This window comes from Micromys minutus, assembly GCF_963924665.1.
Source record: "Micromys minutus genome assembly, chromosome: 9".
Taxonomy (NCBI): Eukaryota; Metazoa; Chordata; class Mammalia; order Rodentia; family Muridae; genus Micromys; species Micromys minutus.
Window position 1 is genome coordinate 34679648 of NC_137978.1, and position 17108 is coordinate 34696755.

Genomic DNA, 17108 nt, shown 5'->3' on the forward strand with positions numbered 1-17108 from the left:
CACAACCAAAAGAGACTTTGTAAAGATGGATGGAAATGTGGCCAAGGAATCCCCGACACAGCAGAATCCCTAACTTAGAAACCTCTCCCTGAATACATCTGTGTTTTCCTTGGAAGAAATCACTGGAGAGGAAAAGCCTATGCAGCAAGAGACAGGAAGGTTCTAGCTTGTCCCTCACAGTATGAGTTAAATTCATGGCTATATAAATTCCCTGGCTAAAGTCCAAGTCCCCTCAGAGGATTCATAGAACTGGCCTGCTATGCAGCAGCAAGCTACACAGTGATCTATCCCATAGCGCTCAACTGTCAAGACAGCAGGGTAGAGCATCGCCCTCCTTCACCGTGAAGACAGCTTAAACACAGTGGTTAGTAAGCCCACCGTAACATCTCCTTTGTTCATCCACACAGCTTGACTTGGTGATTACTGTCTCTTTTCTGGTCTAGTGGCATTTCACTTGCTTATGGCTTATACTTGGTGGGTTTTGTTTTGTTTTTCTGTTCATAGCACTAAATGGAGACATTTCTCAGAAGGGTGCACACAGCTCTTTAGCACGCTCAAACTTCACTTCCCAGATGTCTGGGGCCCAACATCTCTCTTCCTGCCCTGTAAAGACACCAAACTATTCTTCCTTGGCAGCTGCCTCCTGATGTATAAGAACTGGGAGAGCCACAATGCCTGAACTCACAGCTTGAGGCCCCAGAGTCAAGACTCTCTAGGTTCCAGGAAAGGGGCCACCTGCCAGCTGCCAGCCAAGTCCAAGGCTTGACACTGATAAACCTCACAGCTCCTGGTGTGATGACTTAACATAGGTGTGACTATCACAGTCTGAAGCAGCTGTGTATAAGACTGTGTGTGTGTGTGTGTGTGTGTGTGTGTGTGTGTGTGTGTGTGAGAGAGAGAGAGAGAGAGAGAGAGAGAGAGAGAGAGAGGGGTGGGGGGGGATGCAATTCTGATCTTCCATGACATATGTCTCACTTAGGGACATAGGAACACAAAGATGGCTGACAACCATATGAATGGTCTTGTACAGGGTATGAACAAACAGAATGGACAGAGATCCAACTCATGGTGTGATGGCTAAATGGGTTTGTGTTCATCTATCAATCCACCCACCCACCCACTCATCTATGCATCCATGTACCCACCCCTACCCATCCACCCATCCATCTATCCACCCACCCATTCACCTATCCAAGAATTCAGAGGTTGTTGAAACGTAACAAACCTATACCTACGCTGTTCGGGCACCAGAGAAACCAGGAAAGAATGCTGGAGAAGTGGACGCCCAGTACTCAAAAGCCCCTGAATTAGTCAATTAAATCCTTATAACAACCTACAAAGTATGTATACTGTCTTCATCTTACAAATGAAATGTGCTCAAAGTAGCTAAGGAGCTTGCTCAAGATCACAAGTTCAGTAAGTGGCAATCTGGGATTTGAACCAAGTTCCATCTGGATCTGAGCCTGTGCCCTTAATAAATTAATAATTATCACACAGTTAATTATAGGAGAGCCAGACAATTGGCAGGCAATGGGGTTATGGAAATTCAAAGGAAGCATGGAAGAGCCAATTTGGTGTAGACAGGAAGCAATCTTGGGGTTTTTCAAGTGGCCTAGCAAGAAGAGACAGCACTGGATGCCAAGTAACAACCTCCCAGAGGACCAGGTCTGCCCGTGGGAGGAAAGGCAGGAGCTCAAAGTGCAGAAGCTGGAGACATGAGCGCAGGAGCGCCTGGCAGCAGTGCATCTCTAAGTCCCCACCGCTCCCCCTCTGTTGGAAAAGCTGCCCCAGTGTCCCCCAGGCCCTCGAGCTCTTGCAATGACCAAATTTCTGTAATGGCCACCTATGCCAGCCTAAGGCCTCAGTGTATTCCTACTACCCCATTCTGCCCAGGCCCCTGTATTCAGAAACATGCTTGAAGATTCTGCTTACAACCCGAGGACAGAAGCCCCAGGGAGCCCTCCCAAAACTAAGCAAGTAAGAGGGGTGACCCTTCCGAGCGAGGCCCCGCTCTCATAGATGTCTGTCTACCCCAGCATCTTCCCAGTCTACTTACAGTTTAGAGTCCAGCTTCAGGAGGAAACCCAGCCTATCATACTCTGAAAAGGAAAAGCAGAAAACGTCACTGAAGTCAAGCCGTTGCTGCCACTGTGGGTTGCATTCCCAGAGCTACACCACGGAGACAGGCAGTGCTTGGAAAAGAACAGACTTCAAATGCTTCAAAGAACAGAAGCAAACACATATACCTTAATAAATTTAAGTCACAAAACGTCTACTGGACATTTCTTTTGCCTGAAGAGCCAGGTTCGGAAGCAGCAGTCACCCAGATCTTCCTGAACAAACTTGGCGACTGGAACCAGAATGTGGTAAATCAGAGACAGGGCTCTGAAGACAGAGACCGGAAACCATCTTCAGTTCCTCCAAGTTTTGAGCACAGACTCTGTCCAATGAGCAGTCTCCCAGTGTCAGCTGCCAACCTGGCACAACTTTCAGGGTTATTTGGGGGTTGTCTCAATCAGAATGGCCTGTGGCCAGGTTCAGGAAGTATTTTCCAAATTATTAATTGATATAGAAGGGTCCAGCTCACTGTGGGCAGTACCATACCTGTACAGGTGTGCCTAGACTGTATAAAAGAAAGCTAACAAGCAAGCCAGGAGGAGCAAGTCAGTAAGGTGTGTGTGTGTATATGTGTGTATGTGTGTGGTGTATGTGTGTGGTGTATGTGTATGTGTGTGTATATGTGTGTGTATGTGTATGTGCATGTGTGTGTATGTGTGTGTATGTGTGTATATGTGTGTGTATGTGTGTGTATGTGTGTGTATGTGTGTATATGTGTGTATATGTGTGTGTGTGTGTGTATATGTGTGTATGTGTGTGGTGTGTGTATATGTGTATGTGTGTGTGTGTATGTGTGTGTGTGTGTGTGTGTGTATGTGTGTGTGGTGTATGTGTGTATGTGTGTGTATGTGTGTGTGGTGTATGTGTGTATGTGTGTGTGGTGTATGTGTGTATGTGTGTGTATGTGTGTGTGTATGTGTGTATGTGTGTGTGTATGTGTGTGTGGTGTATGTGTGTGTATGTGTGTGTGGTGTATGTGTGTGTGTGGTGTATGTGTGTGTGTGGTGTATGTGTGTGTGTGTATGTGTGTGTGGTGTATGTGTGTGTGGTATATGTGTATGTGTGTATGTGTGTGTGTGTGTGTGTGTGTGTGTGTGTGTGTGTGTGTGGTGTATGTGTGTGTGTGTGTGTGTGTGTGTGTGTGTGTGAGGAATGTGCAGGCTGTAGGGGACAGGATATCTGGTGTCCTGCTCTGTCACTCCTGTCTTATTCCCTTGAGACAAGGTTTCTCACTGAAACTGGAACTAGGCTACTGTCCAGAAAGTGCCAGCAATCCTCCTGTCTCTACCCCTACAGAGCGGGGGTTGTGGATATGCATGGGCACATATAGCTTTTTATGTGGGTGGTAGGGTTTGAACTCGGTTCCTCATATTTGCTCAGCAAATGTGTTTACTAATCCTCAACCTGAAAAAAAGACATCTTATCACTGAAAAATATCAACTAGGACACAAAACACAACAGAAGGCTTTCCTCCCAAGAGAATCTCAGAGCTCGTCCGATAATCCTGGTCTTTCTCTGATTCAGGCAAAGTCAGGACTTTATATGTTAAGAATTTACAGAACCAGCAAGAAAAACAAAAAGGCCTCAATCCTATAAACTAAAAATACAACTGAAAAGCATTGCTTTCAAGGTTGAGTGTTCTTTCAATACCTGCATCCTGGTATTCTAGAAAAAAGAAACATCACAGACTTGCCCAACACTTATTGATTGTCCCTGTGTGGTGGCTGCCCTTTGTGCCGCTGTCACTCGGGCTGAAGAACACACGGTGTGCTGCTCTCTAGTGGACTCCTAGATGTTATTGAGGGCCTTCGTCTTGCTGTAAACCAGGCATCAGGTGCCAAGCAAGACAGCGCAGATGACGGACGGACAGAATGCAGTAGTATCCTTTGGAGCCAACACTCCATGCCAATTAAGTGTCTCAAAGACTTACACTGAAGCTGGCCCAGTGGCACACGGCTATCATCTGATACTTCAGAAAGCTGAGGTTGGAGGGTTGTCACTGTAAGTTCAAGGCCAGCCTGGGCACTTTGGCAAGACCAAATCTCAAAATAAAACTTTAAAAGGGCTGGGGATGTAGCTCAGAGGTAGTCTGCCTTGTACCCAAGCCTCTGACTTCAACTCCTTCTAGTTGTCTGTCTGGTTGGTTGTTTTGTTTTGTTTTTCTTAAAGACAGGGTTTCTCTGTGCAGCCCTGGCTGCCTTGGAATTCACTGTGCAGATCAGGCTGGTCTCGAACTCATACAGTCCCCCTGCCTGTGCTGGGACATAAGGCTGGCTTTCTTTTATTTTATGTATTTATTTGTATGCTGGTTCTGAGGATGGAACTGAGGTTATTGGCCTTGTATAGCAAGTGCCCTCACCACTGAGTTATCTTGATGACTTAGGCATGGTTTTTAATTAAATTTACTTAGGACCCCACGCTTGCTATCCGTAATTACTTATTTAACATTTCACTGGGTTTGCAGCGCTTTGCTGTCTAGCCTACTATGCCTTCCTGAGTTTTCAGCTTTCTTTCAGCATTCTTTTCTCTTTCTTTTTGTTTTTGTTTGTTTGAGGGTTTTGTTTGGTTTTTGAGTCAGGGTTTTTCTGTGTAGCTCTGGCTGTCTTGAAACTCAATTTGTAGACCAGGCTGACCTCAAACTCAGAGATCTGCCTGTCTTTGCCTCCTGGGTGCTGGGATTAAAAGTGTCCCTCACCACTGCCTGACTTACCTCGATCAATAATATGAGGGAAGTGGAATGCTATTGTGGTGTCGTTTTTCAAAAATCATTCTCGCCCCCTGTATTAGTGCTTGTTTTCTTGTTAAGAGAAATGTCTGACAAAAGCAACTTAAAGAAGTAAGGATTTATTCTGGTTCACAGCCCATCATGGTGGGAAAGCGTGGTGGTGATGCCTTGACTGTGTCACAGTGAGGAAGCAGACTTCCACTCAGGCACCAGCCCATGGGACAGAGCCACCAAACTTAAGGTGTGTCTTCCTACCAAATTAACTAATTTACAACTCCCTCCGAGATGCCGGAGGTTTGACCACCATGGTGATTCTAAATATTATCAAGATGACAGTCAAAATTAACTATCCTACCCTTATGCATAGTTACTATATAGTAACCATAACTTCTTACCCTTACACAGTTACTAAATAGTAACCATAATTTCCTACCCTTACACATAGTTACTATATAGTAACCATAATTTCCTACCCTTACACATAGTTACTATATAGTAACCATAACTTCTTAACTTCTTACCCCTTACACATAGTTACTATACAGTAACCATAATTTCCTACCCCTTATGCATAGTTACTATATAGTAACCATAGTTACAGTAGTAGTTATTTTCCAATGTCATTTGAGCCTTGTTCTCCCCGCTCCTCTCTCTTTCTCTCCTCTCTCTCTCTCTCTCTCTCTCTCTCTCTCTCTCTCTCTCTCTCTCTCTCTTTCTGAAACACATACACACACACATGCACACACACTCAGACAGACAGACAGACAGATGGATAGGTTCTATAATAAACAAATAAGAATACTGCATTTCCAGTCTACCATGGTGCTAGGAATAAAACTCAAGGTTTTCACATGCTGGGTAAGCACCCTGCTACTGAGCTGCACTTCTGAAGGACATCTCTCCCAAGGGCTCCCTAGTCTAGCCTCAGAGACATAAATTTCAGAACATTCTCTGAAATCCTTAGGAATTGAGCCCAGTTGAGTTACCACATCTTCTGATCATTATTTAAAAGCTGAGAATGTATGGGTTTTTTTTTTTTTTTAAGGTAAAACTCATCACTCTATAAAGATGTGTAGTTGATAGAAGAAATATAATCTATAGACTGTGTACAGAAACCATGCCTCTGGCAGGATTCTCCAGCAGGGTAGCTGTAGGCAAACCACCTTAGACCACCAGCTGATGAACAGATATTTACCATTGGCAGTTGATGAGAACAGGCTTGATAGATAGATATTCATTGGCTGTTCTTACCTAGAGCGCTTGGTCGAAACCATCATAAGCAGAAATTAATGTGAAAAGAGAATTTCAGCCAAGTTTTTAAAGTAACAAATTTCTTTTTCTTAAATTTACATGTGTGTCTGTGTGTCTGTAGTCTGTGTGTCTGTATGAGCACATGTGTGCAGGTAGCTGAGGCCGGAAGAGGGCATCAGAACCTCTGGTGTTACAGTGGTTTTGAGCCACCCAATGTGGGTGCTAAGAACCAAACTCAGGGTCCTCTGAGAGAGCAGCAAACTCTCTTAACCAGCAGCCATCTCTCCAGCACCTCACATAATGACTTTCATAAATTTAGAGTACTGACAACCTTCTTTACATTACACACAGAAAAAAAAAACAGTGGTCAGAGATGAAAAGACAGTTTGAAAAACTCTTTCGAGGGGCTGGAGAGACAGTTCAGTTGCTAAGCACACTGACAGCTCTTTCAGAAGACTGGAGTTCAAATCCCTGCACCTGCATAGCAGCTCACAACTGTCTGTAACTCCAAGATCTGACACTCTCACATAGACATACATGCAGGCAAAACACCAATGTACATAAAATAAAGGTAAATAACTTAATTTTTAAAAAAAGAGAAAAGGTCCTTTGAGGAAAACTGTTGTGAACCCCATATCTCTGGAAGGACTGAGTGTGTAGTCTTATCTCTCACTCCAGACTGGCAAGGAACATTTAACCCATGCCCCTCTAGGTATGAAGAAACAGAGAGCTGTGGAGGGGCTTCCTATCGGGGAAGTCTAGGGTCACTGAGAAATGGGCTGCCCCAGCAGGAAACATGGGGGCTAACTTGCATTCTCTGAGATGTGTGATGAGCTAGGGGGATCTCTTTCAGTTGCATCCCCAAAATATCTGCCTAGAGGGTTCACAGACAGGTCCTCAGTGACCTCCAGATTCCCAGAGTTGTGGGGATGAATATTAAGACTGGGGTACTGTACCCCAAATGAGTAGGAGTCTGCTGAATATCTCTACAGGAGCACCCCAAGAATGAGCTTTAAACACAACAGGACCCAGAGTGCACCACTTCCCCAGACTTAACTTTTCCTCCTCTAGAGCAGTGGTTCTCACCTTCCTAACACTTCAACCCTTTAATACAGCTCCTCATGTTGTGGGGACCCCAGCCATACAATTATTCCATTGCTGGTTGTATCTGTAATTTTGCTACTGTTATGAATTGTAGTGTAAATATCTGTGCTGTTTGATAGTCTTAGGCAACCCCTGTGAAGGGACCATTTAAATTACCCCAAAGTGGTTGTGACCCACAGGTTGAGAACTGCTATTCTACATCTATCCAAGGGAACCCAAAAAGGGCAGCCAGTAACTGGGGAGGGGGAAGGAGCAGACAGACAGCAGGCCTCCTCTTCCCTACCCTGAGCCAAGGCTTTTACAGGTTAAGGCCTAATGAAGTTAGATGATGTAACGACAACTCTGGGTGTGTTGGTTTGTTTGCCTGTTTTTTGTTTGTTTGTTTTTGTTCCTTTGTTTTTTGTTTTTGAGACAGGGTTCCACTAAGTAGCCTCAGCTGGAGCTTGCTATTATGAGCCAGGCTACCTTAAGTACGATCTGTTTCTATCTCCGGAGTGCTGGGATTAGAGCCATGCACCACCACAGAGCTACAGCTCTGAATGAATTGAAAGCTACATAAGACTGGATGTTCTGGACTTGCCAGCCAAAGTGACCGTGGGTTTTTGTTACTTCAGAACTATAAAGGACGTCACTGGACTGCACACCCAAAACATCAGGGGCCAGAAGAAATCCAAATACAGAATTTATCATGTGGTGTGTCCTGCATTTTCAGCTGTACTGGCATAGGAAAATGGTGATTTACATGATTAGTTATTTGGTTGTTGTTTTGGTTTTCTGTGGTCGTGAGGAGAAAGGGCCCAGAGCCATGCTAGGCAAGCTGGACTCACATCCACAACCCAATAGAATGGCTTTAGGTTCACATACACAGGCTGTGGGAAGGATCCACTGTAGAGTTCCCCCCCCCACCCCTCCTCTGTACTGTGGGAAGCACCACAGGACACTACGTCTCCCCTGGGCAACCTTTACTCTTCCCATAGAGTTTTCATCACAACTTTCCAATATGGCCACCAGCAACTGGAAGGCAATATATTTAATACTGCCATGGGAAAGGGACTGCAATTCATCCCTCTGTTCCTGATTTGTTCCTGTGAGGGGTAGGTGTGGGCTAGACCTGCAGCAGTCCTTCACCTGTTCAAATCTCAAACATGGAGGAGTAGGAGTCGGTGGAAGTGACAAGTTCCCATGACACAATGAGGAGGGGGTTTACCAGAAGGAAAGTGCGGCCAAGCGAAGGCCCCTTGGAACGGTAGAACAATCTCTGGCTATCACAGCAGCTGAAACTCTGAGGACCAATGGGCCATAGGCCCTATTCTTTCTCCTCATTCATCTTCCCGACAACCTCAATCACGCTCATAGCTCTCCCTGGGCTTGCTGTTCTCAGCTCCTGGCCTTCCTCCTCTGCCTCCTGCTTGACCTGAGCCCTCCTCTGCCCTGGGAGGCCTTGCTTTGCCTGAGGCTCTCCAGGGAACCTGTTCTCTGGGCCACCTGCCTGGAGGAAGAGAAGGGATGTGCTATACTGTGGTTTCACAGCCTTTCTTGGTTTGGAGTTTGTGGAGGGTCTTGGATCTGTGCATTTTAATCAAATTTGGAAGAAGAGGAAGAGGAGGAGGAGAGAGGAGGAACAGGAAGTAAAAACCAACCTGGCTGTGACTTCTTCAAATATTTTTCTCCCCCGCCCCCTTTTTCAGTTACGGATGAGGCTGCCAGGAGTCCCACGATTCAGTAATGCTCTGCTCCTTGTTTTCCTAGTAATTTTCCACTCCGTTTCATTTTGAGCACTTTCTATTGATACATCTCCTAGTTCACTCCCCCTCTCTTTTTTTTTTTCCTACTGCATCGGGCTGGTTGATGAGCCAGCCTGTATATTTTCTCATCTTGGACATCATTCTTTTTATATCCAGTTCCTTTTATATCTCCCATGCCTTTCCTTAATGTTCCCAAGCTTTCGCTGCTTTCTTGAACATATGGAATATGTTATAACATCCCTGTCTACTAAGCTAACACATCATCTCCAGGCTTGCCTTTACTATTCACAGACACACATACAGACACACAGACACACACACATTTACACACACATACATACACAGACACAGACACACACACACACACACACATACACACACACAGAGACACATGTGCACACATACACACACGCACACATACACACATACACACACACACACACACACACACACACACACACCACTCCTTGGGATTTTATTTTCATGCTTCTCTGAATTACCTGGCAGCATCTGGTTGCCCTGTGAATTTTTACTTTGTTAAAACGTAATACCTGGGGAGTCCTTAATTGTTTTGAGGTAGAAATGAATTCTTAGAAAGAGCTCAGTCATTTCAACACAGCTTGCTCATAAGTTCTGTACGGTTGAGTTGGAGGCAAGAGTGGCCTGTAGCCTGGGCTAATTTGGTACCGTCACCAATGCTGTTGCCGTACAGAGGCACTGCCCTTCAGAGTGTGTTACTGAACTCTGTTTATGAACCTTCCCCACTATTCCCAAGCCTGGGTGACCTTTAGGTACTGTCCTGCACGCCACTTTCCATAGTTTGCTCCTGGTTCCAGTAATGTCGGCATCCACATATCAGCCGAGCAGTCCAGGGGCACTGGCTGCACACCTCCAGTCCTCTGCACAGGCCTCTCCTCACTTTCTCGCCTTAGAAGAACCTTGGCTCTCCTTCCCTTCCCTGTGGCCTGGACCTGTCCAGATGTGTAGCTGGGATGTGGAAAGGCCTAAGCTCATTGGTTCATCTTCTTTCGGAATCCAGCATCCTTGCTTCAAGGTCTGCAAAGGAAGGTCTGTTTCTTTCCTATATTGTACCCAACTGTCCACCTAACACAGTCTCTCATGAGGACCATGGCTGTCACCCGGCCAGTCCTATGTACAATGCCAACCAGTCATTAAAAACTGGCATAAAAAACATTAAAAACAACATCGAAGAAGCCTCACGGTCTTATCTTTGTCACCCTCACACACACACACACAGTATTTGTCCCTCACCTCTGTGACGGGCTCCACTCTTCACCCAAGAGCAATCCCGGAATCCCGGTTTCCCCCTATTTTGCCCAGTTATTCAGTCTATAGGTACTCAGGCTGGGCTGCTAAATCCTCTTCTTAAAAGACTAGCACAAAGGAGTTGTTGCTGCTCATACTTATACATCGCTAACTTCCATGAATGGAACAGACAGACAGACAGACAGACAGACACACACACACACAGACACACACACAAACATACAAACGCACATACACATGAGGCAGAGCTCACCCAGCATTTTTAGCACCGAACACAGGGTCTGGTGCAAAGTTGGGGGTCCATAAATATCTTGAATGAGTGTTATGACTAGCCAGGGACCAGGATCCTTTGCACTTCTCTACTTGTGGTGAGGGGCCAGTGTTAGTGGTAGCAGCAGGGGCAGGTATGGTCCACAGCCTCTCTGGGTCAGTCATCTTTCACAACAGTGACTGCCTTGCTCTGCCCACTCCTGACTCTCAGCCCACCCAGCTGGTAACACCGCACACCCCCACCCACGGAGGGTTTCCCATTTAGACATAACTGTCTACTTCTCTGTTTACTTTCCCATTTATTGCCATTTTCTGATTTTTGCTTTGGGGATCCCTCTGAGAGCCCCTGACTTGTCAGCACATCATTTCTAAAGGCCTGAACTTCAACCTCCTCCACAAAGGGCCCCTGAGCGTCCTGAGCTTCACATGTTATCCAAACGAGTACTTGGAACTGCCTGCTCATGCTGCCTACAGGGGAAATGCTACTCCGAACGTACCAACGCTCTGGGGACAATCAGCCTCTGGGGTAGCCCACAGGAAGGTCCCGGTCTCACCACTCTGAGCACAAATCTGCCTGCGGTCAGGAGATCCTGGGACTCCTGTGTCTTCCAGGCTCAGGACTACTAATAGCTGATGCGACAATGGAAAGTGTTCTCCCAGACGCCACAGCAGCACGCTGGCAGCTGCACTCGGAAGGGAAAATGTTTAGTCCTGTCTCAGCCAGGCCAGAAGATGCAGGGTAACACAATCTACCAACGAAGGAGCTCGTGTGGCCTGTGCCTGCTTCCGGGTGGGAAGTGGCCTGGGCGGCCCAAAGCTCTGCCCGTCTCCAGAACCCACACCAGGCCGGACCTGAGAGCGTACAAAGTGCTTTTTCAGATGCTGGAAGCCTTTGAAGTAGACTGTTAACTCTTTCAGGGATCCTACAAAGGGATTAAATATGTCTTTTGGGTCACAGTAAAAGCCATAAAGTATTTCGGGGGGGGGACCCTAGAGAATCTGTCAAACTCCTGGAAGATTTAGAAACTGGACATAAAAGCAAGCCACGAGCAAACTGTGTGCATGCATCAAATAAGGAACAGGTCCCTTTAGTGAGGGACTGAACTGTCACACAGGGAAACACAGGAGCCACCAGTGGGAGCTCAGGAGACTTGGACGATTACTGTGTGCCAATTGAAGGGCAGAGAGCCCGGCGCCCGGCCAGCAGTGAACATTCTTCCAAGCATGTGCTGATCATTTCTGAAAGTGATGGAAGAGGAGGTCCAAACTGGGGTCAGCCCCCAATCCTAGTCTCATTTAAACTTAACTTTTGAGAGGATGATGACCAGTGAAAGCACCTTTTCAAAAATATTAATTTTCTTGGGAATGCTCACATCTAATCACTGGTGACAAAACGTAGCTGGCCACCTGGTGCGTGGGCTTGCTCTCATTTCTGAGACGCCTGCCAGACTCTGAGCTTTTAAAATCTGACATCTGTCTATTGTTCGAGTGAAAATGGTGCTTCTGAGAGATGGGTAGTCTCGCTGGTGACAACCACACAAGGGCCTTTTCGTTAAGACAACCTCTCGGTACACAGCAAAGGTGTGAGGCACACTCCCATCTCATCATACAGAATACTAAAGAGATGTGAACTCCAGGGGGAAATCTAGTAGAAGTCAGAACTGCTAGGCAGGGGTGTAGGGCTTTCTTAACATGTTGGAGGCCCTGACTCGATCTGCAACACTGCAAACAAACAAATAAACTGCTTCATCAAAAACTGGTTCTAGGGGCTGGAGAGATTGCTCAGTGGTTAGAGCACTGACTGCTCTTCCAGAGGTCCTGAGTTCAATTTCCAGCAATAACATGGTGGCTCACAACCATCTGTAATGGGATCTGACGCCCTCTTCTGGTGTGTCTGAAGACAGTGTACTCATATACTTAAAGTAAATAAATAATTCTTTTTTAAAAAAAGAATTGGTTCTGCCTTTTAAAAAATGTAAAATCTCTCTGGGTGTGACTGCACGTATGCCTTTCATCCTATTACTCGGAAAGAGGAGGCAAGCGGATCTCTGTGGGTCTGAGCCAGCCCGATGGACATGGAAGTTCCAGGCCAGATAAGAGTTACACAATAAGACCCTGCCTCAAAACAAAACACAACATACAATGCTCACAACAGAAAACAAATTTCAGATGCATGTGTCCATAAAGAGTAAGCCAGCGTGACAGTGCAGGTGAGCACTGTTGCTTTGTCTCAGATAATGCACAAGGTCGACGGTGATGACGCTTTTTAATAAAAACACTTCTTACCTTCTAAGACCTCAACTTTGGGAGGACCTTGGAGCCGAGTTAATAACACACCTCAAGGTCACTCGGGACTCGGCCTGTCCGACCTGCCTTTAAGAACACAAGTACCGGCCTGCCTTACTCAGTTACTATTATTTATTAGTAGTAATAAGCATATTCCTACTTATTACCACTTATTTGTATGACAGCGTGAGTCTGTGTATGAGGAGGTCAGGGGGCCTCAGGTCCCCAGAGCTGGAATTACAGCAGCTGGGAGATACCTGATATGAGCGCTGGGAACTGAACTCTTGTTTTCTGCAGAAAAATATGTGTTCCTGATCAGGAAGCCGCATCTCCAGCCTCTTCCCCCCATGCAGTTACCTTTTACAGCCTAAGCTAATGCACGGCTTTAATAATTTTGTAGTAGTAGTAACAGTAGTAATTTTCCCAATGTCCTGCGCACATACCCCAGCTCCCCACCCCTCAGAATGGAATGTGGATGTTCCCACTCGACCGAAGTTCTGAAATAGAAACAGCTAGGTTACACTGCAAGATCTCATTCCAGGCAACAGGACACCCGAATGGAAGTTCCTGAAAGTGGGGGTAATAGCCAAGCCTCACGCTCAGCTGTGGAAGCCTCAGATGGAATTCCAGCCAATAGCACTGAGCGCGGTTTGAGTGGGAATGTCCCCCACAGTCTGGAGCACTGGGACACTTAGTCCCCATTTGCTGGAGCTGTTTGGGGAGGGGGCGTGTCACTGGGCCGTGAGAACTCTAAGACTTGCTCCATGTCAACATCCATTTCTGTCTCCTGATTGTAGTTCCAGATGACTCTAACCCTCTGGAACCGCAAGCCTAATTTGATGTTCCTTCTAAAAATTGCCTTGGTCGTGGTGTTTTATCACAGCACCAGAAGAGTAACTAATACAGAGCCTGACAAACCCTATCCATCTTGTGTTAGCCCTTCCTTTTCTCCTTCTGCAGAGCCACCACCCACTCCCATTAGCTGACATGAACCCAGTACTGAGCAAGTAGCCTCCACTGATACCAACTTTATCTCCCGATTAGAGCAGTTCATAGGAACATTAATCAGGTACATGACATTTTGCATTTTATGGGAAGATAAAGCTACTGGTTCAGTCAGATAATCACAATTCTTCACATTATTATTATTATTATTATTATTATTTAAGTAAGACCTCACTGTGGAGTCCTAGCTGGCCTGGAACTGGTTATGTAGACCAAGCTGAACTTGAACTCACACTACCTGCATCCACCTCCTGGGTATTGGGATTAAAGGCATGTGCCATACGCATGGTCATCTTCAAGTTTTAAGTGACAACCATATGGGTAAAATGGTCCACCAGGCAAGCAAACTCCTCACATGAGAAGCAGCTCCCCATCTTCCTTCCCATGGTCACTGGCTCCCATCCCATTCATGGGGTGATGAATTCCCAAGTGCAAAGGGCACTGCAGTAAATGGTCTGAAAGACTGTCTTACTCAAAATAGATCTTTCACTTCTAAAGCAGCAACACAGCATAGCCTCGAATAAAAGCTACATTAAACACAAACACTCTGTGTCAAGGCTTGCATGAAGGAAGAAAAGGACAACAGGTCCAAACAGCAGTCAAACGTGCAGAGGAGAGAACAGACCGAGGGCACTACTGTTCCCTGACCACTCTTAGTGTCATCCCTGACACCATCAATCAGTGCTCACACCCAGGAAGCAGATGAGGCTGGATGAGGGGATGCGATATTCCAGAGGTCCCGAACTGGCAGGGAAGCTGCTAGACCAGCCCAGGCCCGACCCTGAGGCTGCTTGTCCCTTTCTCAGTCCACAAGGACTCCAGGGACAATGAAAACAGATGCTCAAGTTAGGACAGCTGCAAGGGAGCAACTGTGTCCTGTTCTCTCCATCCCGTCCCAAGGGCGATGTCCAAAGATCCAGCCATCCCACGTGTGAATCATGAGAGTCAATGGGACTGCTGAGAGCGGCTGGCCAAAGTGCAAAAGACTCCCACATCACCTCCAGCCGGGGAAATAAACCACAGCGTGGGATCAATTTATCAATGACAAACTAAAATGGGAAAGTGGTTTTATAAAGAAAACACAGAGAATCCCACTGACCTAGACTAAATTAACTGACCCAGGAACCGTAACTCAAGACATTCACAAGCTAAAATCCAGTCCCAACTAGATATGTGCATGGTGGTATGGGGGAGGCAAGAGGCTTTTGACAGGACAGAGTCCCCTGTGGCCGACTGACTCCACAGCAGGGCTGGGCTCTGTGGTACTGTCAGGAGGAGCCCATGGGGAGTAGGACCTCTTGAAACATAGGCAGACGCCACTCCCCATGCAGGGAGATCTCACAACTCCCACCTCCCCTCTGTCCTGGGAAAACCAGGACTGAAATCAATCCTGTTTCTGACACCAAGTGAGCCTGTGCCCCCCTGCAAGGCCAACCACACACAGCTGCCAGTTTAGAAATAATGGCACAGCAGAAGAGAAGCTGGCCTGGGAGACAGGTAAATGGCGTACCTGCCATTTGTACCTAGTGTCCCTAGTATTCATATAAAGGAAGCTCATCCCTAATATGGTGGTATGAAGAGGCAGGGCTGACAGGAAGTGACTAGGTCATGAGGCCTCTACCCTCACCAGCAGGATGCCCTTAGCGAACAGGCTCCAGGGATTCTGTCTGCACCTCCTGCTACGTGAAGGCACATAGTGGCGGCAGTGGGGAGAGCATCTTTGGTGCTGAGGTTTCATCAGCCCCTGAATATGCTGGCTCCTTGATCTTGGATTCTTTGGCCTTCAGAACTTCAAGGAATAAATGTCTGGTTTATAACTCTCACAGCCTAAGATATTTTTGTCATAAAGAGGAAGGACGCTCTCTCCTCCAGCCGAGCAAGATGCGCAAAGGAAAGAAGGCCAAGGGGAAGAAGGTGGCCCTGGCTCCCGCTGTCGTCAAGAAGCAAGAGGCCAAAAAGGTAGTCAATCCTTTGTTTGAGAAAAGGCCCAAGCACTTCGGCACTGGGCAGGACATCCAGCCCAAAAGAGATCTAACACGCTTCGTCAAATGGCCACACTACATTAGGCTGCAGCAGCCAAGAGCCATACTCTATGAGCGGCTCAAAGTACCTCCTGCCATTAACCGGTTCACTTAGACCCTGGACAGGCGAACAGCTACTCAGCTGCTTAAGCTTGCCCACAAGTATAGGCCAGAGACAAAGCAAGAGAAGAAGCAAAGGCTACTGGCCCGTACTGAGAAGAAAGCTGCTGGCAAAGGGGACATCCCTACTAAAAGACCCCCTGTCCTCCGAGCAGGAGTCAATACAGTCACCACCTTGGTGGAGAACAAGAAGGCTCAGCTGGTGGTGATTGCCCATGATGTAGACCCCATTGAGCTGGTGGTTTTCCTGCCTGCCCTGTGTCAAAAGATGGGGGTACCCTACTGCATCATCAAGGGAAAGGTCAGGCTGGGGTGCCTGGTCCACAGGAAGGCATGTGCCACTGTTGCCTTCACACAGGTTAACTCAGAAGACAAGGGTGCTCTGGATAAGCTGGTAGAAGCTATTATAATGACAGATACGATGAGATCCGCCGCCACTGGAGAGGCAACGTTCTGGGTCCTAAGTCCGTGGCTCGTATTGCCAAGCTAGAAAAGGCAAAGGCTAAAGAACTCGCCACTAAACTGGGTTAAATGTACACTTAAGTTTTCTGTACATAAATTATCTACCGTCTTTAAAAAAAAAAAAAAAGAGGAAGGACTAAGATGTTCAACAAAATAAGAAACCACTCTCTATAAAATAATAATTTTAGTCATAAAAATAATATGCATTCAATATAAAAACCAAATCAGGGCTGGGACATGGCTCAGAAGGTAAAAGGGTTTGCCAAGCCTGATGAACTGAGTTCAATCCTCTGACCCCATGGTGGGAGAGCCAGCTCCTGAAAGTTATCTTCTGACCTCCACATGCTTGCCCCATGTGGTACACACACACATTCCACATGCTAATAAGAAAATAAAAATTTTAACTTTAAAAGTCCAAACTAAAAAAAAAACCTCATAAACAATGAGGCAAAAATCATTTGCCATTTCCCTTCATTGCCTAAAGTTAACTGCTACATTTCGGTGACTTTGTTCTCTGAAATCTCTTCCCATTGATGTGTATGTGAACACGTGAATACAAAATTCTACTTAGTATTGCTTTAGCTTCATGCTGATACCATAATATCCTGGACATAGTCTACGTCAATTTAAAAAAGAAAAACCTTAAACGGTACATTTTTTCTTTTTAAAGGTAGGGCCCCGTGTAGCCCAGGCTGGCTTCCCACTTTGCAAACA

The 17108-nt window shown here is 46.4% G+C and overlaps 1 protein-coding gene and 1 pseudogene across 5 annotated transcripts in view; one reads left to right on the forward strand and one right to left on the reverse strand.

Moving 5' to 3' along the window:
- The window catches only part of ST3GAL3 (ST3 beta-galactoside alpha-2,3-sialyltransferase 3), a 187826-nt gene that overhangs the window by 90574 nt on the left and 80144 nt on the right, over nt 1-17108 (reverse strand). For all 4 annotated transcript variants that reach the window (XM_080920915.1, XM_080920916.1, XM_080920914.1 and 1 more), the window contains one exon: nt 2057-2099. In XM_080920915.1, the coding sequence (XP_080777041.1) occupies nt 2057-2099 (43 nt within the window). The remainder of the gene's footprint in view (nt 1-2056; nt 2100-17108) is intronic.
- LOC308424909 (large ribosomal subunit protein eL8-like) lies at nt 15673-16463 on the forward strand (annotated as a pseudogene). Its single transcript has one exon. The product of its transcript is annotated as a large ribosomal subunit protein eL8-like (transcript).